The sequence below is a fragment of the Leptopilina boulardi genome, unplaced genomic scaffold, assembly GCF_019393585.1.
Source record: "Leptopilina boulardi isolate dan_hultmark-lab unplaced genomic scaffold, ZJU_Lbou_2.1 LbouV2_179, whole genome shotgun sequence".
Lineage (NCBI taxonomy): Eukaryota > Metazoa > Arthropoda > Insecta > Hymenoptera > Figitidae > Leptopilina > Leptopilina boulardi.
The window spans coordinates 1,431,546-1,458,015 of NW_026137728.1; the positions used below are offsets into that span (position 1 = coordinate 1,431,546).

The following is a 26,470-nucleotide window of genomic DNA, read 5'->3' on the forward strand; positions in this document are numbered from 1 at the left end:
AAAGTTCCATTTTTATAATTTTTCGAAATCTGATTTAAGCAATTTATTCGAATTAAAAATTTTCTCATAATTTTTAGTTTTGATGGTTAGAAAAAAAATTTCAGGCAATACTTAATCAAGTTTTACAGATTTTTAAATAATTTTTTTTAAATAACAATTTTGGAAGAGTTAAAGTTGAAATTTTTAGAAATAATTGAATTTCAAAAGATTATGTTAATTTTCAGACAATAATTAAACTTTACGGGAACTAAAAATAATTTATCAAATAATTTTAGATAACATTTTTTAAAAGTAATTGAATTTTCAAAGATTCACAATTTAGATTTTTGAAATTAATTGAATTTCAACTGAATTTTAATTTAAAATTTTTGATGATTTCACTAAAAAAAATTAATTAGAATATTATAAAAATAATTAAAAATAATTGAATTTCAGGAGAATTATAATTGAAATTATTAAGTTTTAAAAAATTTTAGAAATACCTAATTAAATTTTAGAAGTTTTTAAATTGAAATTTTGGAAAATAATTTAATTTCAAAAGATTGGGTTATATTTCAGACAATAATTATAATAAGAGAAATTTTTAGCGATTTCTGTTGATGAAGAATTTATTAAAAATCACATAAAAAAAATTGTAATATAAAAGTTTTTAATTAAAAAATGCTTTCAGATAATTGAATTTTCGAACAATATTATAAAAATCATTAAAAATAATTAAAATTTTTGTCAAATAATTAAATTTCAAGTGATTTTGAATTTAAAATTTTTTGGTAATTTTATTTGCTAATTTTTTTTTTTTTAATTATAAACAATTATTAAATTTTATAAAAATTTTAATTGAAAAATAGTTTAAGATAATTAATATTGAATTTGTGAAGAATTTCATTGAAATTATTAAAAATAATTAATTTAGTGAAGAATTTTTTTAGTTAAAAATTTGTTAAATAATTGAAATAAAAAAAGATCAGAAGAAGATATGCGATAACAAATTGAAAAATTATTATATTTTAAATACTTACAGTGTTAATAGACGAATTACGTTTTGGTGTGGATGGATTTGAATTGGGTGAAAGGGTTTCTTTGGTAGGTGGCTGAGGTGCAGGTTTTTTCTTTCTTGAACTTGCCCCAGGTGTGGATCCACAACTAGCCAGGGAAGTATTCGAAGCGTACATTCCGCTTCGCTCTAAATTGGCCTTTGATATTGCAAGGCTGCTGAAAATAATTATTGTTAATTAAAAATTAGAAATTAACGAGACATTAAAAATTTATAAAATGTAAATTATTAAAATACACACTCGGATTGCAAAAAAAAAAAACCAATTCTTAATATTTAAGTATAATTCCACCTGAGTTGAAAAAAAACAAAATTTCAAATAATTTTCTAATTTAAAAATTAAATGCAAAAAAAAGAATTGTGGTTTTTTTTCCAAAATTATAAAAATGAAATTTAAACTGTCAAATTTCTGTTATAATGTATTTAGCCGAATTCCACTAAAACAAATTTTCATTAAACAGTTTTTTTTAGTTTTTATTACAAATTCTCATTGAAAAAAAAAAATTTGATTAAACATTTTTGTTTTCCATTAAAAATTCAAGTATATATAAAAATTTTGTTTTAGAATTTTTTTTTTCAATAAAGGTTCGATTAAATAAAAATTCGACGAATTTGAAAATTTACCTTGCGAAAAATTTAGTTAAATAGAAATTCACATTAAATGTAAAATAAATAAAATAAAAATTCAGTCTTAAAATTTTTCGATAAATATAAAAAAATTTCTTTATGTTACATACTTGATTGTTCTAGGTTTAGGAATTGGGAAATTAACCGAACAAGTTGTATTTCCTTCTGTTTCATCATCATCATCATCATCACTGGAAAATGGATTTAAACTAATTTGCGGTGCTTTTAAACGTCGTTTAACTTGTATTTTTTCAATTTTCATTTCTGAATTTCTTTCCGCCGCTTGTGGAATTGAATTTTTATTGCTTATTGCCTCTTCTTCTTCTTTTTCTTCTTCATTCTCATCACTGTCAAAGGGATTAGTCGAGATTTTACTGTTATTTTTCTTAACTGGAATTTGTTCGTCTTCATCGGCGAATGGATTTAACGCTACAGGATAATCATCGACATCGCTCAAATTGATTCCCTTTGCTGTAAATAAATTCAATTCTGTTTGGACAACATCATTTGACTTTGAATAATTGTCGTCGATTATTATCTCTCTCGACACACAACTCGCGGCGTTTGTCGCAATGATGTCATCATTATTATCAATGGGAGAAAGTGGTTTCACCAATTTACAGCTATCGGCGACATCATCTCGTGTCTCCTTCTCCTCCTTTTCTTCTTCTTCTTCTTCTTCTTCTTCTTCTTCTTCTTCTTCTTCTTCTTCTTCTCCTTTTTTCTCTTCTTCATTCTTTTGAATGAAATTCTTTTCATTCAATTCATCTTGTGAATTGGATCCTTTTTTAAAATTAGATTCCATTAATCGTTTCAAATCTAATTCAACCGATTGGTTCAAATTCGATTCAACCAATCGTTCAAAATCGGCTTCTATTGAATCCAATTGTTTGAAATTGTTTTTTTTCGTTTCTAAATTGAAATCATTTAATTCGGAATGATTTGATGATGATAATAAATTTTCATTATCTCTCGGTATAACATTCTCGAATTGATTATCAATTTCTAATGATGGAAAGAAAGATGTTATGTCTTTCTTTAACAAAGTTGCTTTGACGACGTTATCGGCTTTTTGTGGTATTTTTTTTAAATCATGATTCTCAAATATTTTCAAACGTTGCCGAACTAATGATGATGTAGCCTCGCCGTCTAAGTCTTTGGTATTTGTCTTATGATCTAGACACTTATTATCTATGTCATGGGACGAAATGGCAGTAGGACGTTGATCATTTTTAATGGGGTCACTAATATTTTCAACAATATCATTGAAATCGAGTTTTTTTTTCAATAAATCAATTGTTGAACAATTTGGGGATATTGAGAGTTCCTCTGGAGAATTTTCACTTGTTAATAATTCTGGTCCATCAACCACCGAGAGTTCGTTAAATTTCTCAGAAAGTAAGTGACTCTCCATAAAATTTAGCCTCAATTTTTTTGATATCTCTGATGATGATGATGTCATTTTATCATTATCATCATCATCATCATCAGAGGAGGAAATTTTCTTCAATGGTGATAAAATATTATCGGTAATTTCTTGTGGACTTCTCAATTTTTCAGGATCATGTACTATTGAACTTTTGACAATTTTTTCCTCATCGCTGAGTGATTTTTGAAAAATATCTTGTTGTATTGATGAATTAGAATTTAAATTATGAATGCTTGCTTCATTATTGTAACGTGATTCATTATTTTCCTCTTCATCGGGACATGTTTCACAGCAATATTGTCCGTCTTCGGTCTCGTAATAATTGCCGGGTGTTAGTTGATTTTTACAGCGAGCACAACGGAAACATGTGCGATGATAGTGCATTCGAGAGATGACCAATTTCTCAGCGAGAAAAACGGGAAGCCCACACACGGCGCAGGGATCCCTCCGCATCCCCAAACGTGACCCCATCTATAAAACAGAAAAAAAAAGAGAGGATTAATCGCATGCCACTAAACTCTGTGTGTTGCATCGAGAGAGAGAGAGAGAGAGAGCGAAAAAAAAGAAAGATAGATAAAAAGAGAGAAAGAGTTATTTACAAGGTGGACTGGGGAAGTTTTATTTACACGGAATTGTGGTTGCAACGCTCGGTTACTTCAGCAAGTCCTCTACAGAAGCAAAACCTTCAGGGTCTCTTTCGCTCTTTCTCTCGAATCCAGTTATGAAAATTGCAACGCCAAGATCAATTTATAAGTTTCGATTTTTTTTGTTTTGTTTTTTTTTTAATTTATTTTTAATTAATTCAAGGTTTCAATTTGAAATTGACAAATTTAGTTGAATTACAATTTAAAAAAAAAAAATAAATTTCAAATAATAATTTTCAAATTTAATTTCTTAATTTTATTTATTTATTTAGTTGTCTCTTTTGTTATTTTTTTTCATTTTTTTTATTATTATTATTTAATTGACATTTTTTTGTTATTCCTTTTATTTTTTTTTTATTATTAATTCAATGACATTTTTTTTTGTTATTTTTGATGATATTTTTTTATTATTTAACTTTTACTATTATTTAATTGAAATTTTTTTTTCGTTTTATTATTATTTAATTGTAATTTTTTTTTGTTATTTTTGTAAATTTTAGTTTTATTATAAATTAGTTGACATTCTTTTGTTATTTTCTTATTATTTTCGTTTTATTATTATTCAATTGAAATTTTTATTATTACTTCTTTCATTTTTTAATTATTTTTGTTTTATTATTATTTAATTTACATTTTTTGGTTATTTTAGTTTTATTATTATAACAAGTTGACATTTTTTTGTTATTTTATTATTTTTTAAATATTTTAGTTTTATTATTAACAAGTTGATAATTTTTTGTTATTTTATTAATTTTTTATTTTCATTTTATAATTATTTAATCTTAACAAAAATAACACTATTTTGGTTATTTTTTTTTTAATTATTTAATTGACATTTTTTTTGTTATTTTTTTCATTTTGTTATTGTTTTTGTTTTATTATTATTAAATTTTAACATAAATAACATTTGTTTGTTATTTTTGTTATTATTTTAGATTTATTATTATTTAATTGACATTTTTTTTATTATTTTTGTTATTTTAGTTTTATTATTTTAATAAATGGACATTTTTTTTGTTATTTTACTATTTTTTTTTATAATTTTTGTTTTGTTGTTATTTATTTGACTTTTTTTGTTATTTTTTTCATTTTTTCGATTTTCTTGTTATTTTAGTTTTATTATTAATTAGTTGACTTTTTTTTCTTTATTTTTGTTATTTTTTTGATTATTTTCTTTTAATTATTATTATTTAATTGTTATTTTTTCGTTTTTTAATTATTTTCGTTTTATTGTTTATTTATCTATCTATGAATGAAAGTTTTTTTAAAATTTATTTTCAAATTTGTCATAAAATAAATTTTTTTTAAAATTTAGCTACTTTTTAAGGCCATGTGGGAAATAGACGTTTTTTTGTGGATAAAAAAAGATTTTTGGTCCGAAAGGCTGAAGCTTAATAAATAAATAACAATAAAAATAGAAATAGAACAAAAAAAAGAAAATAAAAAAAAAATTACAAAAAAGTGTCAATTAAAAAAAAAAGTGATTTCACTTCTCACACTACTTTCAAACGATTTTTCGCATGCCACACAGAAAATGAATGTGAGAAATTACTTGCACTTTTTTTTTCTTCTTTTCTTTTTTTTTTATTTTATAAATTCCTTCGGGTTATGCGAAAGTCATATCATCAAACACAATAGAAACAAAATAATAATTTACCGCGAGACTATTATATTGTGGCCGCGTGTGTGTATCTGCGCTTATAGTAATTATTTTGTTAATTTCATCAACCTAATTATCTCGCGACCGTGCGCGCGTCTACTGTCATATCTAATCTCATTTAATTACTAATTACTTTCACAAAATAGATATTTATCGTGAAATACCGCATGGCGCGCGGTACTTTATAAATACAAATTAGAAACAATTTACAAAAAAAAAAAGATTAAAAAAAAAATAATAATTTGCACGATTTCAAAATCGTGATATTAGATAAAGAAAAATCTCATTCCTACATATATATATACTATATGCTCAAACCCCATATATATGCCAATTAAAATGTTTGCTTACGTCGATTCACATACACCTATATAAAAAAGTTTTTAGTCGCGCGAGCACTCTCATATAATAAAAGTCTCGAGTAATTATGTGCACAATCGACCGCGAGTTTTCCAATCAATTATCTCGTCATCGCGGATTATGGTCGATCGAATTTAATGGATTTGATATATAAACTTGTGTTGTATATATATATATATATATATATATATATATATATATATATATGATATCTAAAAAACCAAGACGAATTGATAATAAGCGAGCCATTATATTTTCAAAAGGATTAATCATTTTATGGAACTTTTTTTTTATGTGGTTATTTAATTATCTTTGCTATTTATTTTATTTTTTTGGTCTGAAAAAAATGTAAATCGTTTTAAAATTTCTTTTTAAAGATACAATAATTTTTCTTAATTGCTCAATTAATTATATATATATATAAATATTAAATATTTATGACAACAATTTTTATAAACTATTTAAATTTATATAAATAATTAATATATAGATATTTAAAGTCTTTGAATTTTTTTGATAAATTTAATTAATTCTTTCGAAAAAATTACATTTTTTTTTTAATTGAGGAGCAAGTTTTCAAAACCTGATAAATCCATATTTTCTTATTTCGAGAAATTCAAACAAATGACTTTCCACACATAACCACTAGAGTTAATTTTAAAATAAAAAATTTATAATAATTTATTTTTATAACAATGTTTTTATATTCAAGACGTTATGTTTCTAATTGAACTTTGTCATAATTGAGTGATTTACAGATTTTGGTAATTTTTTATAATATAAAACATACAAATTGTAAATCATCTTGGTTATGTTAATAAGTTTTTAAATTAAAAGTTTGTAATTAATAAATTTTTTTCCTTAAATTTAACAGTGACAGATTAATTTGTGAGGTCCTTAAAATATTAAATTTATGGTTATCTCCATTTTTTTGAAAAATGGATTTATCAAGTTTTGAAAATTTGCTCCTCAATTTACTTTTCTTAAAATTACGTTTTTATTTTTATTTTATTTATTTTACTAATTTTTATATAAAAATTTTGTATTAAAAATAATTTAGATAATATTGTTATAATTTTTTTTTTACATTATTACACTGAAAAAAAATTTATTTGATTTAAATACTCTCGATATTACTTGACTATTATCAAATAAATATTTAGTTGAACCAAATAATTTTTATTTGAATCAATTAAATAGTATTTATTTTAAATACAGAAATTGTTGGTTCAAATACAATTTATTAAATTCAAATAAAAATTATTTGGTTCAAGTAAATATTTATTTGATAATAGTAATAGTAATCGTGTATTTGAATCAAATAAATTTTTTTTCGAAAATGTTTCGTTTAATTTTTGTAAACTTATTTATTATTGTAAATAAATAAATAATTTAATATTATTTTATTATTATTTATTATTATTATTTTATTTTTATAATTATTATTATTATGGTTGTTGTTGTTAATTATTGTTATTACTATCATTATAAAATTTAACAAAAATTATTTATTCCAAATTTTAAAAAGTTTTGAAAAAAAAAATTTTTCCATCTTGTACAGGAAAATAAATAAAAATTGTTAAAATGCAATTTTAATTAAATTCATTATTTATACAATTGCATTTTCACATGTTTCAAAAAAAATATATTTATCTCTCATTTTTCAAGATTATTCTTGATGCGGGTTCATCAATCGTTAATTAATTTAATTGACATCGAACGTTACAAAGGTCTGTTTTATAGAAAATTTAATTTTTTAAATACTTTCTAAACAAAACAATTATTTACTTATCTTTTAAAAAAAACAAACTTAACAACAACAAGTAGTGTGACTCATTTGTACAAGGAGTTAACGAAAAAAAAAATATTATAAATAATTAGCGATTTTAGAAAAATTATAAAAAAATATAAAATTACTAGGTAAATTAGTAATTAAAAATTAATTAATTAATAAATAATAATAATAATAATAATAATAATTAGTAAATAAAAAAAATATTTTTAATAAAACAAAAAGAAAAATTAATGTAAAAAAGTATATCAACGCCAGTACTTATAAAGGATTTCCTATTAATATAAAGTTACGTGTAATAAAAACAAAATGAAAATAAAAAAAAATTTTAATCATGAAGAGTAAATAAAAATTGTCTTCCTTTTTTCTATGAGAAGAAAAAAGAAAATAAATTTTTCTTTTTTCTTGAGAAAATAAAATATTTATTATTATATTTAATATATTATATTTTTAAAGAAATTTTATTTATATTAATTTATAATTATTATAATTATTACAGAAAATTGACTCCTGAATAAATAATAAAAAATAAAATTCTCATTAAAATAGTGAAAATAAATAAAAATATAAAAAACGTATACCTAAATAAAAAAAAAAAAACTTGTTAATATTTTATTGTACCTCGATACGAAAATCTTGATTCATAATCGTCGATATATATATGTATATAAAAAATGTGTTTTGTGAGTATGTGAGGCGTCGCGACGCTTTTCTCCTTTGGCAAAAGACAAAAGATACTGAAAGCTAAAGGGACAACATTGGGCGACTGACCGAACTAATTATTTCTGCTCGGCCATTCGAGGAGCTTACGATGCAAACGCACATAGTCTCTCCTTCTCTATATATATACACATGCATGATTGTTTTGCATAGCATATATGGGGCATTCCATGTGAAATTTTCATTTAAAAAATTTTGTTCTCACTGAAACACTTTTTTTTCGAAATATTTATAAAAAATACGAATTTTAAAAATTTTTTAATAAAAATTATGAAAAGTTATATTTTTTTTTTAATTTAACATCGTTCAAAGCAGAGAATTTTTGAAATACGTTTTTTTTTGTACCAAAGAAATTAAAAATTTTAAATAGCAAAAAATAATAGCGTACACATATATTTGTCTTACAGGCAAATAAATATTTATTTCATTCAAATAAATTTTTATTTGATTTAATTAAAAAATTTAATATTCACCAAATAAAGTGGCTATTAGGCTCTGAGACAAATATACTTTTTTTTTTTTAAATCAAATATATATTTGGTTCATATAAAAATTTTATTTGAAACAAAGAAAAATTTATTTATGACAAATAAAATTTTTATTTACGCCAAATAAATAAGTTAATACAAGGCTCTGAGACAAATATACGTTTATTTAACTCAAATATATATTATATTTATTTTAAATAAATTATTTCTCTGGGTGTAAAATTAAAAAAAAAATTATTAATCGAGAAATGTGTTGGAAAAATTTTATTAGACAAAAATAAATAATAATTTGTACAGAAAGATATTTTTTGCTATTCTAAATCGTTGATCATATAAAAAATCATACATTCCATAATTTGTATACAAAAAAAAAATAAATAAAAAACAAATTTTTGGATTTTTCATAAAGATTTCGAAAAAATTAATGTTTCAGAAAAAAAAATTTTTTTTTGAAATGAAAATCTCACACGGAATGCCCCATATATTTATCTATAAATATAACACTCTATCACTTCCTTTAAACGGGTATATTATAAAAAAAAAAAAAAAAAAAATACTTGCGGTCATTAATTTTTCATAAACTTGTACACATGACATTGAAATCATCAAATGCGGTTGATAATTATTATATTTCTAAATATGCTTATAAACTGTCTATATATATATATGTATATGGTCATGAAATATTATAACTGCCTCCTTTTTGGGAAACTTGTTTGACATTGAAAATTCTCCCTAGAGTTCTTAAAAAAAAAATAAATAAATTTATAAATAAAAAAATAAAAATGAATTTATAAGCCTACGCAAAAGCGAAGGAAATTTAACATCGCCAATAATCATTAAATAGTAATAATTATCGAATAAACATCAATATTTGATTGCAAATTTATGCACTGTTGAGAGAGTAAATAAGTGTAATAACGAGCGTTGATTTGTTAAATTACATACACTACAGGTTATATAAATTTAAATACAAAAAAAAAAAACTAAAAGAATTAAAAAAATATAAACTCGAGCCAAAAAATGAAAAAAAATTTTATAAACTAAATTGAAATAGAATTTAAAATTAATTTTCAATTGTTTCGAAATTCAATTTTAAGTTTCTTTTCAAATTTTGAGATTAACGGATACCCAGGAAATAAAAACCTATATTCAGTATTTTTGAATCGGTCGGAAGCTGTGTTAGGCCAGTCAATAAAGACAAAAAGTGCCATTAAATGTAGACAGGCAACTCTAACCGGAATTTGGTAGTTTGGGGGGGTAGTATAAAGGCCCCATAGTTTGCTCTCGATTTCCGGTTGCAGAAGTTGTTGTAAACAATGGTTGAAGTTGGTGAAAAGTGGTTTTTGCGTGCTCGTTGCTTTCCTCTACATTTTAGAGGAAAAAGTTGTTATTAGAAAAAAAAGGTATTAAAAATACCTACAAAATGGTGGGTCGAAAGTTAAAATCGGATTATTTGTTTAAAAGTTATTGAATTTAAACCATTAAAAATGGTACTTTTTTAATTGTTTAATAACTTTGTTAATAATAATTCGATTGAAGTGAAACTTTCTGAAAATGTGCCCCTCGCGATACTGAACAAAATGAAAAAACTTCGAGTTTAAACGGATGAATAGTTTATAAATTATTCCATTTGTTAATTAAAAACATGTTGTTTTTCAACCTAATTTCTACAGAACGATATGGAGCGAATTCAATTTTTTTTCTTTCATTTTACTCTTGAAGAGTGATACTATCATGTACATAAAAGAAAGAATTGAAATTCATCAATTAATTGCATAATTATGGATAAAGAAAAAAGGGTACGTTTTTTCGTTATAAACAATTGAAATTACTCGACCAGTTTTTACTCTATTGAATTCTAATAAACGCCATTGAATTTCTTTTTTCTTTACAAAACTTTTAAAAAAAAGAAAAACAATCTAGGTCAAAGGGGGGGGGGAGATAATTTTTTTTTTTCAAAAAAATCCTAACACTATAATTATTAATATTTTTCATTCAAATTTACAGTACTTGTAGTTTAATATGTGTACTGTTAAATAAAAAATTGTAACCATTGAAAGAAATTTTTTTATTATTTATAATGACGGTTAAAGAGAGCTCATCATTTTACCTTGCTCCGGAAGGCGGAGTGGGGGAACTCGGTGGCGCGTGACAAACGCCGCCACAAAATCAAACTCGCCCGATCAAAATTACAAAATTTGTTATAACTCGGTTAATTATTAACCGATTTTAATCTTTCTTTTTTTGAATTCATGTTATTTTTTCTCCTCTTTTCAAAAATAAATTTACATTTTTAATAAAAAATTTTTTTTTGCTAATATTTAAACATTTTTTTTTAATAACAATTTTTTTTCACTAATTCAAGTTTTTTTAAATTTTTTTTTTAACTGCATATAATGACAGATATTTTAGTGTCTTTTTTTGTTTAACGTTTTTTAATGTCGGACCCAAAATTTTTCGTGATCTCGTGGTCACGTGAAGACAGCAGAAAATAAAAGAATATATAACAAAAATTTGTTGTTAAATTATATAAATTATTATTAAAATACATTAATTTTTGTTATATACATTAAAACATCATTACATTATTTTAAAAGTAATATAAATCAAAATTTTTTTAATTATGAATAAAATGACATAGTGCTACACGAATGTGTATGAATAATTTTAAAAAACGTTAAACATAAAAAGACACTAAAATACCTGTCATTATATGCAGTTAAAAAAAAATTTTAAAAAACTTGAATTAGTGAAAAAAAATTGTTATTAAAAAAAAAATGTTTAAATATTAGCAAAAAAAAATTTTTTATTAAAAATGTAAATTTATTTTTGAAAAGAGGAGAAAAAATAACATGAATTCAAAAAAAGAAAGATTAAAATCGGTTAATAATTAACCGAGTTATAACAAATTTTGTAATTTTGATCGGGCGAGTTTGATTTTGTGGCGGCGTTTGTCACGCGCCACCGAGTTCCCCCACTCCGCCTTCCGGAGCAAGGTAAAATGATGAGCTCTCTTTAACCGTCATTATAAATAATAAAAAAATTTCTTTCAATGGTTACAATTTTTTATTTAACAGTACACATATTAAACTACAAGTACTGTAAATTTGAATGAAAAATATTAATAATTATAGTGTTAGGATTTTTTTGAAAAAAAAAAATTATCTCCCCCCCCCTTTGACCTAGATTGTTTTTCTTTTTTTTAAAAGTTTTGTAAAGAAAAAAGAAATTCAATGGCGTTTATTAGAATTCAATAGAGTAAAAACTGGTCGAGTAATTTCAATTGTTTATAACGAAAAAACGTACCCTTTTTTCTTTATCCATAATTATGCAATTAATTGATGAATTTCAATTCTTTCTTTTATGTACATGATAGTATCACTCTTCAAGAGTAAAATGAAAGAAAAAAAATTGAATTCGCTCCATATCGTTCTGTAGAAATTAGGTTGAAAAACAACATGTTTTTAATTAACAAATGGAATAATTTATAAACTATTCATCCGTTTAAACTCGAAGTTTTTTCATTTTGTTCAGTATCGCGAGGGGCACATTTTCAGAAAGTTTCACTTCAATCGAATTATTATTAACAAAGTTATTAAACAATTAAAAAAGTACCATTTTTAATGGTTTAAATTCAATAACTTTTAAACAAATAATCCGATTTTAACTTTCGACCCACCATTTTGTAGGTATTTTTAATACCTTTTTTTTCTAATAACAACTTTTTCCTCTAAAATGTAGAGGAAAGCAACGAGCACGCAAAAACCACTTTTCACCAACTTCAACCATTGTTTACAACAACTTCTGCAACCGGAAATCGAGAGCAAACTATGGGGCCTTTATACTACCCCCCCAAACTACCAAATTCCGGTTAGAGTTGCCTGTCTACATTTAATGGCACTTTTTGTCTTTATTGACTGGCCTATGTTGAATTGGCATTCTTAAAAGGAAATCTCCGATTGACTTTGATTCAAATCATTTACATTTTTCAATTTTTGCTTCCTCATATTACCTGTAATTTATTTACAAAGCTTGTTTATTAAAAAAAAATTATTAAATTTTGTGCGAAATATGACAACATAACCTAAAATTTTTCGATCCAATTCAAAATTGTCTAAACAGATATATTAAATTTTTCATTAATAGGAAATTACTCATTGAAACGAACTCATATTCAAAATATTACATTCCAATTGAAAACGTTAATAATGAATCCGCATTCTTAAAATATCTGATTCACTAGACGGTGCATTTAATAAGCTTTCTTTTCCTGGGTGATAGGTAGATTTTCTCTCAGAGCCAGATTTATTTGTTTCAAATAAATTTTATTAGGTTTAAATAAAAAATTTAATATCTGTCGGTTACTTATTAAAAAAAAACTTGTATGTGAACAGTAATTTTTGAATATATAAAATAAGTAAAAGGATGAGGCTTTGATTATAATTAACAGAATTAACTTGAACGAGACCATGAGTGAAATAGATATTTTAATTGTCACATAGGTGGCGTTTTTGATCAGCTAGACCCGTGTTGCCCTCTTTACAAGGCGCGAACAACAATTTCTTTCAAATAAATTTAATTTGGTTTTAATAAAATTTGTATTTGGTTTTAATAAAAATTTTATCTACTAAATAAATTTAATTTGATTTGTATAAAAATTCTACTTCTTTCAAATAAATTTAATTTCGTTTAAGTAAAAATTTTATTTGGTTTTAATAAAAATTTTATTAGCTAAATAAATTTAATTTAAATACAAATTTTATTAGCTAAATAAATTTAATTTAAATACAAATTATTTTATTAAGTTTAAATAAAAAAATTAATTTGATATAAATATAAATTTTATTTGTTTTAAATAATTTGCGTTAAATAAATTTTTTTTTTAAAACAAATAAAAAGTTATTATTCCACTAATAGATAAAATATTTTTATTTGATTCAAATAAATTATTATTATTTATTTATTTATTTTTCGATAACAAATATAAACGTAAATAAAAAAATTTCTCTGGATTTAGATTCAAATTTTTATAATTCCGTTAAAAATTTGATATAATTTTGTCAAGTATATGTGATTAATAATAATTTCCAATTGAAAACTTGAAACAGAATATATATAGAGAGTTTAATATTTAATTTCATTTAAAGTACATGTAATACAAAATTAAATTTGACTTTGAATTTCGTTTAAGATTTAAATCGCAAAAATTAAATTACACACTTTAAATGTCATTGAATTCCGTTTAAATATTTTAAACCGAAATTAAAATTTGTATAAACTGATTTCTATATCAGATTTCAATTATAAATTACACAGAATTTATAAAATTAGATTCAGGATTACACTCAGAGAAATGGTATACATATTTGTCTCCGAGCCTATTAACTCATTTATTTGTTGCAAATATATTTTATTTCATTGAAATAAAAAATTTATTTGAGCCAAAGAAAAATTTATTTCTGACAAATAAAATTTTTATTTACACGCCGAAACAAAAATTATTTAAAAATTTAAATCCGGTTTTTTTTTAAAATTGATGATCGAGAAATGATGCTAAATTTTTTTTTAGACAAAAAAAAGGTCATACCAAACGAATTGAAAAAAAAAAAATTTGTAAAAAGAATAATTAGAGAAAGAATTTTTTTTTTTGCAATGTAAAACTGTCAATTAAAGAATTATAATTACACTCAGAGAAATTGTATATTTGTTGCAAATATATTTTATTTTATTTAAATAAAAAATTTATTTGAGCCAAAGAAAAAAATTTATTACTCTTACATCCAGAGAAATGATTTATTTGAACGAAATAAAATATATATTTGAGTTAAATAAACATATATTTGTCTCCAGAGAAAAACTAACTTATTTATTTGGGCGTAAATAAAAATTTTGATTTGTCATAAATAAATTTTTCTTTGGCTTAAATAAATTTTTTATTTAAATGAAATAAAATATATTTGCAACAAATAAATGAGTTATAGTATAAATATATACCATTTTTCTCTGAGTGTAAGTATTTGATACATATAAAAATTTTAAAATGAGTTTTTTTTTTCAAAAACAAAATCTGTTCATTGCGTATGCTAAGCTTTATTAACTGCCAAATCAACTAATTTGTATTCTAAAGCTTCTATCTTGATTACCAAGTCTTTGAACGTATGCGCAGTACACCATAGTAGACGTGTACGTAATACAATAGCTCTCTGAATATTTAAATAGTGTTTTTCTTTTTTTCTTTTTTTTTTTTTCTTGTTTTGTCCCGCTTTGCTTTCAAGTTTCAAAGAATCGTGTATACGAGTTGGTTTCGAATAAACTACTATATATATATTAAAAGAGAAGAGGTTGCTTCTTGAAATCCGTTTTCAGAAAGATAGTTAGGAGAATCGTGATTTGTTTATACAAACTGGGAAGTGCGTTAAACTAGAGATAAAAAAAAGTGACACTATAAAATTTTTTAGTATCCACAAAGATGTTAGATTTATGTCACTTCTTCCATTTTCATGAAAAAAAAAATATATATATATATACGAGAAAAAAATCCCTTCACATATTGTTGCAACCCATAAATGTCAAAAGAAGATATATCATTTTTTCCCCCATAAATAAAACTAGTTAAAACTTTTAATAAAAGGAAAGAAAAAAAAATAAAAACAAAAAAGAAAAATTCAAAGAAAATATTATATTTTAGTTATATAATTTTTAAAAGTGGGTAAAAATTTAATATATATAAAAAAAATAAATTCAAAAATTTCAAATAAATTATTTTAATTTCCCCTAGATTACGCTGTACACTCAGAAATAATTTATTTGAGACAAATAAAATTTATTTACATCAAATAAAAATATATTTTATCTCGGAGCCTAATAACTTTTTATTTATTTCAAAATAATAAATTTTTAGTACAAGTAAAACTTTACTTGGCGTTAATAAAATTTTTTTTTATTTAAACCGCAAATAAAATTTATTTAAAACCAAATGAAATTTATTTAAACACGCAAATAAAATTTATTTTAACCTCAAATAAAATTTATTTGAAACAAATAAAGAATTTATTTGCCTCTGAGAGATAAACATAATATTTTCTTTGTGTGTATATTTGTTTGATTTTTCTTTAAGGAGAATGGTTACATAACCTCAAATTAAAAAATAATTTTTAACTATATATGTTTTCAACGCACACTAAATAAAATATACAGTAAAAATTAATTTCTATCAATTTATAAATGATATAATTATACAATTTTCAGAAAAAATTTTATCAAAATTTTTCGTAAATTATATTATTATATTATGTATATTATTTTCGTCAAAATATAATATAAATTATTGTTTTTATAAAAATTGGTAAAAAAAAATTTGAAATTTTTTATTTGTACTCAAAGAAATAAACAAATTATCAAAAAAATCATTATTTCATGAATGATTTTTGACTCATTATAATTTTTTCTAAAATATGTATAACTCGATTTTCCAAAATTAATTAAAATTAATTTTCCTACTATTTTTGTTTAGAGTTAAAAAAGCAATTTTTTTTCTTTGTTTGAGGTTATGTCACGGTCACACAATTCTCCTTAACGAAAAATACCAAAGAAGCAAGAAATTATAGGTTATGTTTATGATAGTTTGGAGTGTAAATATCGAAAATACACAAAGAGGATCAACTCTCAATGTAAATAATGAGTGTTTAAGTCTTTATTACATCCAAAAGAAAACTAATTTTCATTTTATATAATTAAAAAAAAAAACAGAGTTTTAATGAAGGTGAAACTATCATAAACATAACCTATAATTTTTTGCTTCTTTCCTTTCTTCGGAGCGCGTCAAATATTAATAATTTATTATTATTATTGTATTATTATTTTATTATTATTATTATTATTATTATTATTGTATTATTATTATTTTATTATTATTTTATTATTATTTTTATTGAATATTATTAATTTTTTTTCATATATAAAATTTAGTAATTTTTTTTAATAAAAAATATATAAAACTAAATTATATAAAAATTTGGTTACAAATTATATTTTATAATTTAATTTTGTGTAATATTGAAATATAATATAAAAACCTAAAAAAAAATTATTGTCAGTTATATTATATAGTAAAAAAAAAAAATACAATTAGTAAACAAGAAAATGAATTCATTAAAAGTATAGAATGTTAACAGCTAAAAATTATGTTGAGAACAGAGTAATAGTTGAAAGAGCATTTAAAAATAGACATGCAAATGCTGATAAGCAAAAGACAAAAGCAAAAAACAATAACAACAAAGCAATTTACCTTCTAGCAGAATATTTCAGGTTTATATTGCCCCATTAAGTCCAAGCTTTCCTCCTGGAGAACAAAAATAAATGGTAAGGAGTTAACGTAACTAATGAGAGAGAGAGAGAGAGACAGAGACTGAGAGAGAACGAAAGAAAGAAACAGTAGTGTGTGACAAATCAAATATGCAAATTGATTGCTATCCATATTCCACTTTGCTATATTTCCGGTTAAATATTATTGAAAAAAAATATATATAAATATAAATAAATAAAAAAAATATATATAAATATAAATAAATAAAAAAAATATATATATAAATAAATAAAAAAATAAATAAAAAAATAAATTAAAAAAAATTATATACAAAATAAAGAAGAAAAAAATATGAATTTTCAAAACATGTAAAACAAAATGAATATAACAAACACGAGGACATAACATTTACATATATAATAATTATTATATAACAAAAAATTTGCGTCAAGAAAAAAAAATTATTGAACTCATTTTCAATGGAAAAGTTTTTAATATGAAAAAATAATTATTTAATAAATAATTTTTTTACACTTTATACCTCAGAATTAAAAATACACCATTTCTATTTATTATTATTATTTATTATTTATTTATATTTTACGATTCTAAAACAATAATAATAATAATTATAATAAAAAAAAAAATAAAAATAAGAGAAATAATAATAAAGTTACAATAATTAAAATAATTAATAATAAAAATACTTTTTCATATTGTATACAAAATATTACCTAATAAATTAAATTTTTTTTTATCATAAAAGTAATAGAATAAAAAAAAATGATGAGAATCGAACGTAAAAAAAATTATATATATTACTCAAAGTTTAAAATAGTTTCAAACAAGTTTAGGTACTTTTATATTATAATTAGAAAATCCAACATAATGTTTAAAACAAGATTAATAAAATAAAAACTAGAGGACGACAAAAAAAAGAAAGAAAGAAAAAAAAATAATTATAAGACCGAGAAATAAAGTGAATGAAACCATCCAATTAAAACATTTCATTTTGCTTTTTTTTCTCTTTTTTTATAATAAAAAAATAAAAAAAAAAAAAAAACCAGAAAATATTCCATTAGAAACTTTTCCCTCGAAACTCGAAATTCATTCGAGTATAAACTTTCTACATTTCAATTTCAACACGAGAATATGGACGACATAGAAAATGAAACACTATAGCACACACAATTTGCATTCCGTCTCGCAAAAAAAAAAAAAAAAAAAAAAATGATAACAGTCATTTTAATTTTTGTCATAATAAATATATTGGTTTTGAATATAACATAAAAAAAAAACTATTGTAAATTTTGTATATTGTTATAATTTTTTTTCTTTTTTAAATTAAAAATAATTGAAATTCCCATTAAAGAGCATTCCAATTCGCCTACGCGTCAAAATATATTTTCATATGTGAATTATCCTTGAGCCATTAATATACATAAATACAGAAGGATAAAATATTAAATGGAAAGTGAAAATGTTTTTTATTGGGAATTATTTTTTTTTTGCCCATTGATAATATATATATATTATACACGGCTTATAGATATATATAGAAATTCTTTGTTATTCAAATGTCGCAAGCTTTCAACTCAATTGATGGATGTTATAAAGTACAATCTGATATGACTTGTTTGATTTATCGTTTTATTTTATTCATTTGAACAATTTCAAATAAATCTTTACTTATATATATATATATATATTATATATTTTTAAATATCGACTTTTATACTTTAGCCGCAGGAATAATGGAAATCAATAATAAAATTAATTTTTATTAAAAACAAAAATCTATTATATGGAGGTAACAATAAAAGATTTCATAGCAAGTGAAAAAAATTCGGGACGCATTGATAAGTTCTAAAAATTTTTATTTTATTTTTATCTAAGAATTTTTATATAGACAAAAAATTCACTTTACAGATTACATTACAATGAATGACATCCATTAAAGGCAAAAAAAAATACAAATTTAGAAAAAAAGGCGCGTAATTGTTGTGGAGTGTCCCCAAAAAAAAATCCAAAAAACGATTATAACTTCTAAAGAAATTAATGGATCTTTTTGGAACTTGGTAATTATGTTCTTTGCTATAAATAACATTCTTTTATAACAGAAAAATGCAAATTTAGGAAAAAAAACGTATATTTATTATGAAATGACCCAAAAAAATCAGAATTTGTACTTAACCTAAAAATTATTTAACAATATTTCTAATTGATAAAATTTTCAGCGTATGAAATTCCCATAAAAATCATTAATAAAAATTTTTATTTTTAAAATATTTTTTATTATAAATAATTATTTTTTAGACGAATTTTCAATTTTTGAATTAAAATTTGAAAAATTTTCTTTTTATGGGAATTTTTAAATGACAGAAATTCCAAATTCCAAAATTGCGCCTATAAATTATTTCTGTCGATTATTTGTTCAGCCATTTGTAATTTCGGACAAATGAAAATTCGGCGTCTTAAAAATTCGATCAATTTAAATTTCCTACAAATAAAAATTCGGACAAATTAAAAATCAGTGAATTATTGGAATTTATATCATTTAAAAATTTCGAATTACATAAAATTCAATTGAATGAATATTTTGCAAAATTAAAATTTGATTAATTTAAAATTCTCTTAAATAAAAATTCATATCAATTAAATGAGTAGAAAATATAAAAATTCTGCTAAAGTAAAATTCGGTAGCTAAAAATTTTGTTAAATAAAAATTCATATAAAAAGAAATTCTATCAAATTATGTTAATTCAAATAATTAAAATTTATCTAAAAAATAATTATTTTTAATAAAAATTTTTTTAAATAAAAATTCCGATTAATGATTTTTATATGGGATAATCATGCGTCACGAATTTTTATTTGTCCGAAATTGCAAGTGGCCAAACAAACAATCGACAGAAAGATTTCGGCGCAATTTTTAAAATCAACCAATCATAATTTTTGATAGGTTACAATTTAAAAATCGCGCCGAAATTTTTCTGTCGATTGTCTGTTTGGTCATTTGCAATTTTGGGACAAATGAAAATTCGAACAAATAAAAATTTATCTCAATAAAAATTATAAGTAATGAAATTCTAATAAATAAAAATTCTAACAATTGATTTTTAGAACTTCTTCATGCGTTGCAAAAAAAGGAAATAGATATAACAATCATATTTTTATTATAAGGGGGCTTGATTGACTGACGCGCATAAGTTCAAACCAAAAATTTTAAAACCGTTAAAATAACATTTTCATAATAATTTAATAAATAAAAAACAAAAATTTAATTTTAGAAAATTTCTCTTTTAGTATAGAAAGTAAAGAAAATATTCGTATTATTTTAGAAATAAAAAATATTATTTAAATTATCGTTTATTATGATAAAAAATATTTATTTATTTACTTAAATAGCGGAAACTAAATTTTAATCGCAATTTTTATGTTTTAATAAAATATTAATAAATAAAGCAATATTTCAAATCAAATTTAATAATTTCAGTTACACTCATATATTTCATGTTAAATAAATAAGTACATAAATAAATAAATACAAAATAAATAAATAAAAAAAAGAATATAAAATTATATTTAATTAAAAATGAGATTAAAAAAAATAAAAATAATAAGTAATAAATATTAATAATAAAAATAAAAATAATAATTTATAATAACAAAGAATTAATAAATAATATTAAATAATAATAAATAATAATAAATAATAAAAATAATAATAAATAAAATCAAAATAAACAGAAAAAAATTATAATATAAAATTAAGTAAAGTAGAAATTAATTCAACTACCTAATAAATAAAATTTAAGATGACGTTAATTAAACTAAATATCAATATATATATGTAAAGTTTAAGTGTTGAAAATAAACTTTAGTTAAATATCGTAGAAAGTAGTAAAAAAAAATATAAAATAAAAAGAAGCTATAAAAATTAATAATGCAATTAAACTTTATATTAATAATAAATTGTATCCAAATATATACACGCAGTAATAAATAAATATATATATATAGAAGACCATAAAAAAAAGAAAATTAAAATATGAATATATATATAATTAAGAAAATGTGAAAGTGCATCTTATATATATACCTATTAGAGTGAGATGAAACTATTAAAAATTCCATTTCAAGTCCAAAAAAGGGAAACTTGTAATTTTAATGAACTTCACTTTACAATGGCTTTGAGATTGAAAGTTGAGTTAAAAGAGATGAGCCTTTGTGAGATATTCTCGCCCACTATATATATATATATATATTGTATTATTGTATATATATATATATATGTACCGCGATGTCGGTGGCTGAATCACGATGATGAAACACAATGATTCAAGAATGAAAATTGCTTAGGAACTACAGAAACTTTTTCCTACGCTCCTTTTGTAATCTTAAAACTGTAGTAGTATTATAAAAAAAAAAAAAAGAAAAGAAAAACAAATGACAATATTATCTTAACGGTTTGTCTTGAGAAAAAATGTCAGGGAAAAAAAGGAAGATTAAATATAAAATACACAAAAAATAATCCCATTCAAAAAACACATATTTTTTATTATAATTAAAAAAAAAAACTTTAATTATATATATGAGAGAAAAACCAAAGAAATTGTTAGACATACATAAAAAAAGTAAATAGTTAATAATTATTATTATTAGACTTAATGTGATAATAATTTACCTTTTTTATTCAACAAAACAAACAGACTAGAGGTTAATTATAAATATAATAATTATATTATTATTATAATATTATAACTATTATAATAATATATAGGCGATTTTATGATACGTCGTATAGTAATTTTGTAGATTTTTGATAAATTAAGAAAAAAATTATAAAAAGAAAACAAAAATTTTAGTTTTTAAAAAAATATTTTGCGTAATTCGTTTTATCGGGCAGAAAAAAATTAGCCAAAACTGTTTTATCAAGTGCTGATAAAATAACTATCTGGTTTATCGACTGCCAATAAATCAGTCGAAACTGCTTTACCGAGCGATGATAAAACAGTAAAATATATTATATCATGTGTCGATAAAACAGGTCAATTTTGCTCTATTGACAGCTAATAAAACTTCTTTAAGTTTTCGTAAAATAAAACTATCGATTTGATCATAATAATTAATTATTAATATAAAAATAATAAATAATCCTATTTTACAAAAGAAGTTTTAAATTGCATTTATAAATAGTTATTTCAGTTATTAATTAATAATTAATTATTAAAGAAGGTTTAAATTCATAAATATTTATTTCAATTATTAATTAATAATTTAAATTTTTTTTATGAACTCAATTTAAAACTTCTTTCGTAAAATAGGATTATTAATTTTTATGATCGAATTGATATTTTTATTTTACAAAATCTTAAATAAGTTTCATCATTATTCAGCTGTCAGTAAAGCAGATTGAGCTGTTTTATCGACACTTGATAAAGTATATTTATTGTCTTCTCAGTAAACGGTAAAGCAGATTGAACTGTTTTATCGACACTTGATATAATATATTTTACTGTTTTATCAGCGCTCGGTAAAGCAGATAGTATTGTTTTATTGGTAGTCGATAAATCAGATTGCATTTTTATCGACACTTGATAAAACAGTTTTCACTAATTCTTTTGTGTCCGATAAAATGAATTATACAAAATATTTTAAAATATTTTAAAATGATACTTTAAGATACAATTTTATTATTCTGAAAATTAGCTATATTCATATTAAACTGAACTTCGAGTTACGATACTATAGTTTTGACAATTGAAATACGATTTTATCAACGGGTGGCGTCGATATATTTTATCAAGATGTCGATAAAACAGTCCAATCTGCTTTACCAAATGCTGATAAAACAGTTAAATATATTTTATCAGGTATCGATAAAACAGTTCAATTTGCTTGATCGTTTACCGATAAGAATAAAACAAAATATATTTTACTTTTTTTTATATATGAATGTTTAAACGTTTGATAAAATATATTTGAATGTTTTATCAGCGTTCGGTAAAGCAGATTTAACTGTTTTATCGACACTCGATAAAATATATTTTACTGTTTTATCAGTAAGGGGCCGTGTACAAATTACGTAAGGGCCTCAGGGGGGGGAGGGGGTGTATGAAATCCTTACGGACGCTTACGTGGGGGGAGGGTAGGTGCGAAGATTTTCTTACGTAAGACCATATATTAAAAAATTTCTTAAAACTTGCGGGCAGTTCTGCCGGTAAACTTCTACAATAATATATGATCTAATAATGTTGAAAAATGTATTTTGTTCTCTACAGTAATGACTGTTTAACTATGTTAACTTTGTTTTAAATATAATTAAAAAAATTTATTAACATTAAGAATAAAACGTATAATACGTAACTTTAATTTTTGACCTATATTTTCTTTAAACCTTACGTAAGAAAGGGGGGGGGAGGCTAACAAAATCTTACTTAACCTTACATGGGGGGAGGGGGGGGGTTTAAAATGTTTAAAATTGGCCTTACGTAATTTGTACACGGCCCCTAAACGGTAAAGCAGATTGGACTGTTTTATCGACATTTAATAAAATAAAATCAAGTGTCGATAAAACAGTACAATTTGCTTTACCGATTACTGATAAACCAGTGAAATATATTTTATCAACTTTTGATAAAACTGTCAAATCTGTTTTATCAACTTTTGATGAAACAATCATAACTGTTTTACTGACATGGAACGAAATAAAGAAATCTTGAATTAAATATAATCTTTTAGCAAATAAAAAATGAAACAAATGTTTTAAAAATATTCAAATAAACGGACTTTTTTGTACATTGGAAATTTTTTTTTTAATTAATTAAACAAATAAAAATTATTTCCTTTTGCATTATCGTCTACTTTCTAAAATATACGAAGTTTATTATTTAAAATTAATGTACTATTAAAAAATAATTTTAAAAAAGAAAAATTATTTTTTTTTTCCTATTACACCAAAGTTATCTCCTATCGTAAAATCGCCAATATGTTATTAATACCTATACTACAACACATAATAAATTTTATTACATTTCACATATATTATTATTATTATTATTATTTACTATTTTATAATATAAATAATTTATAATTAAACTTCCTACACCAAAGAAATGATTAATTTTTAATTTATTTAAAAAAAAAAGGAAACTCAACTACTGATATTAGTTAATGCGATTATTATGTATTATTATATTATTATATATGAATGGAAAATATGCAAGATGCCGAGTGCAATAGAGAAGGAGAAATTATATATTTTTATTAGTTTATTATTATTATTATTATTATTATTATTATATAATTTGAAATATATTAACGTATGTCTAATTCTTGAAATATCTATATTATAATGTAAATGAGGATCATAATTTCAACATTAATTGCTTCTTGAAACTTTCGTTGAAAATTAAATTCCATTAGACAATTTTCAAGGATTACACATGACATATATAACATGTATATATGCACGCGGTTCAAAAGCCTGTTAATAAATTGGAAACATGAGTAGGCGGCTTTTCGTAAATTATATATCCGAGTTAAAAGTGACTTTTGCTTAATTTTGCCTCTGTTTTAATTAAATATTTAATTAAAATTATACACATTTAATATAATATGAAAACGCGAGATTGGTTAAACATTATATATATATATATATTTATATGTAAATGTAATTCGCGCTTTTAACAAAGTGTGGAAACAATAAAATGATCATCGAAAATGATTGCCACTTTTTTCTCCAACGTTTAGTAATTTTTACTAATTTTTTACTTTTTCATATTTGAAATAAATTTTTTTTTCTTTTAATTTAAATTTTTGAAGTAAATTTTATTATTTAAAAATTTTTTTTTCGAATTTTTAAATGACAGAAATTCTAATTTACAGAATTTTTATTTGTACGAATTTTTAAGACGCCGAATTTTAATTTGTCCGAAATTACAAATAACCGAACAAACAATCGACAAAAAGATTTCGGCGCAAATTTTTAAAATTGACTAATCAGAATTTTCTTGATAATTTCTTATTGGTCAATTTTTGAAAATTGCGCCGAAATCTTTCTGCCGTTTGTTTTTTCGGTCAATTTGTAATTTCGGTCAAATAAAAATTCGGCGTCTTAAAAATTCGTACAAATAAAAATTCGTATAAATAAAAATTCGGACAAATATTAAACATCGGTGAATTGGAATTTTTGTCATTTAAAAATTCGAATCACATAAAATTCGATTGAATGAGAATTTTATTAAATAAAAATTCATGTAAATTAAATGACTAGAAAATAAAAATTTTTTCAAACAAAAATTTAGTAGCTTAAAAATTTTGTTGTGTAAAAAAATATATTGTAATAGAATTTTGATATTTAATCGTCAGAGGAAAATGTTCTTTTTTTATAAGGCAAGAAAAGTATGGATGAATATATATTAATTAATTTTGCTAAATTTTTTTTGTATTATATTTGATTTTAATATAGAGCAACGAAAGCCACGTGACATTCTACTATCATAAAAAGTGCCGGCAAAAAGAAAAAGTTAAGTATATGAGAAAGCATTTGCATTTTGAAAACAAAGACAAAAAAAAATATACAATAAAAATTAAAATATTTATAAAACGTAAAAAATTGATTTTACCTTCGGTTTAGGAGATTCTGGTACTGGTGCAATTCTGTCGCTCGAACTTTCAGTTGTTCGATTCAGAGCCAATCGAGTTGGTGATGAAACTGAAACAAAAAAAAAAAAAAATCAGTATATTAGATTATCGTCAAGAAAAATTAATATTTAGTAAAAATATTTTTAAAAAAATAATTAACTAATTATAATTAATTAATTCTCCTAAGGGGAATTCTATCAAGTTGTGACGTTGTAAAATTTATATTTTGATCATTAAAAATCAAAGTTTCAATGTTAAAATTAATTCTACTATTTTCTCCAAAATTTTATTTTTTCAAAATAAAATATTTTTTTTCTTCTATAATTATATCAATAATCAATTAGAATTAATCGAACCAAAAAAAAAATTGATAGAAAAAAATATTTATCATTTTATTCTGTAAATTACTTTTCAAACTATGCGAAAGAAAATAATTGTCAAAACAAAAAAATAAAAACAAAAAAAAGAAAGAAAAAAGTTTTCACTTTAATGAAAGCTCTTGAGTTAAATTGTATAACTTTCTCTGAGAAAACAGGTTAGTAATGTGAACAATAAAACTTGTTAGAAAAATAATTGGAAAGCTTGTTAATTATTAGAAATCAAGCAGAATTTACAGAGCCGATTTACAATTTTGCTCGAAAGTAGTTAAAACTTTTAATTAGATTACGTCAAATGTTTAAATATATTAATTTTACAACTAAAATTAGTTACAAATTCTAAATCCTAAAACTTTAAAATT

The 26,470-nt window shown here is 22.1% G+C and overlaps 1 protein-coding gene across 4 annotated transcripts in view; it reads right to left on the reverse strand.

Annotated features, from left to right (window-relative positions):
• Nucleotides 1–26,470, reverse strand: part of LOC127277746 (MICAL-like protein 1) — a 114,573-nt gene that overhangs the window by 6,435 nt on the left and 81,668 nt on the right. For 2 of the 4 annotated variants that reach the window (XM_051299082.1, XM_051299084.1), the window contains exons 4-6: nucleotides 25,713–25,801; nucleotides 1,792–3,581; nucleotides 1,020–1,212 (exon numbers count right to left, since the gene is read on the reverse strand). In XM_051299082.1, coding sequence (XP_051155039.1) covers nucleotides 1,020–1,212; nucleotides 1,792–3,581; nucleotides 25,713–25,801 — 2,072 coding nt within the window. Of the gene's footprint in view, nucleotides 1–1,019; nucleotides 1,213–1,791; nucleotides 3,582–17,064; nucleotides 17,119–25,712; nucleotides 25,802–26,470 lie in introns of those variants that run through there. The other 2 variants (XM_051299085.1, XM_051299083.1) reach the window with 2 other exon arrangements.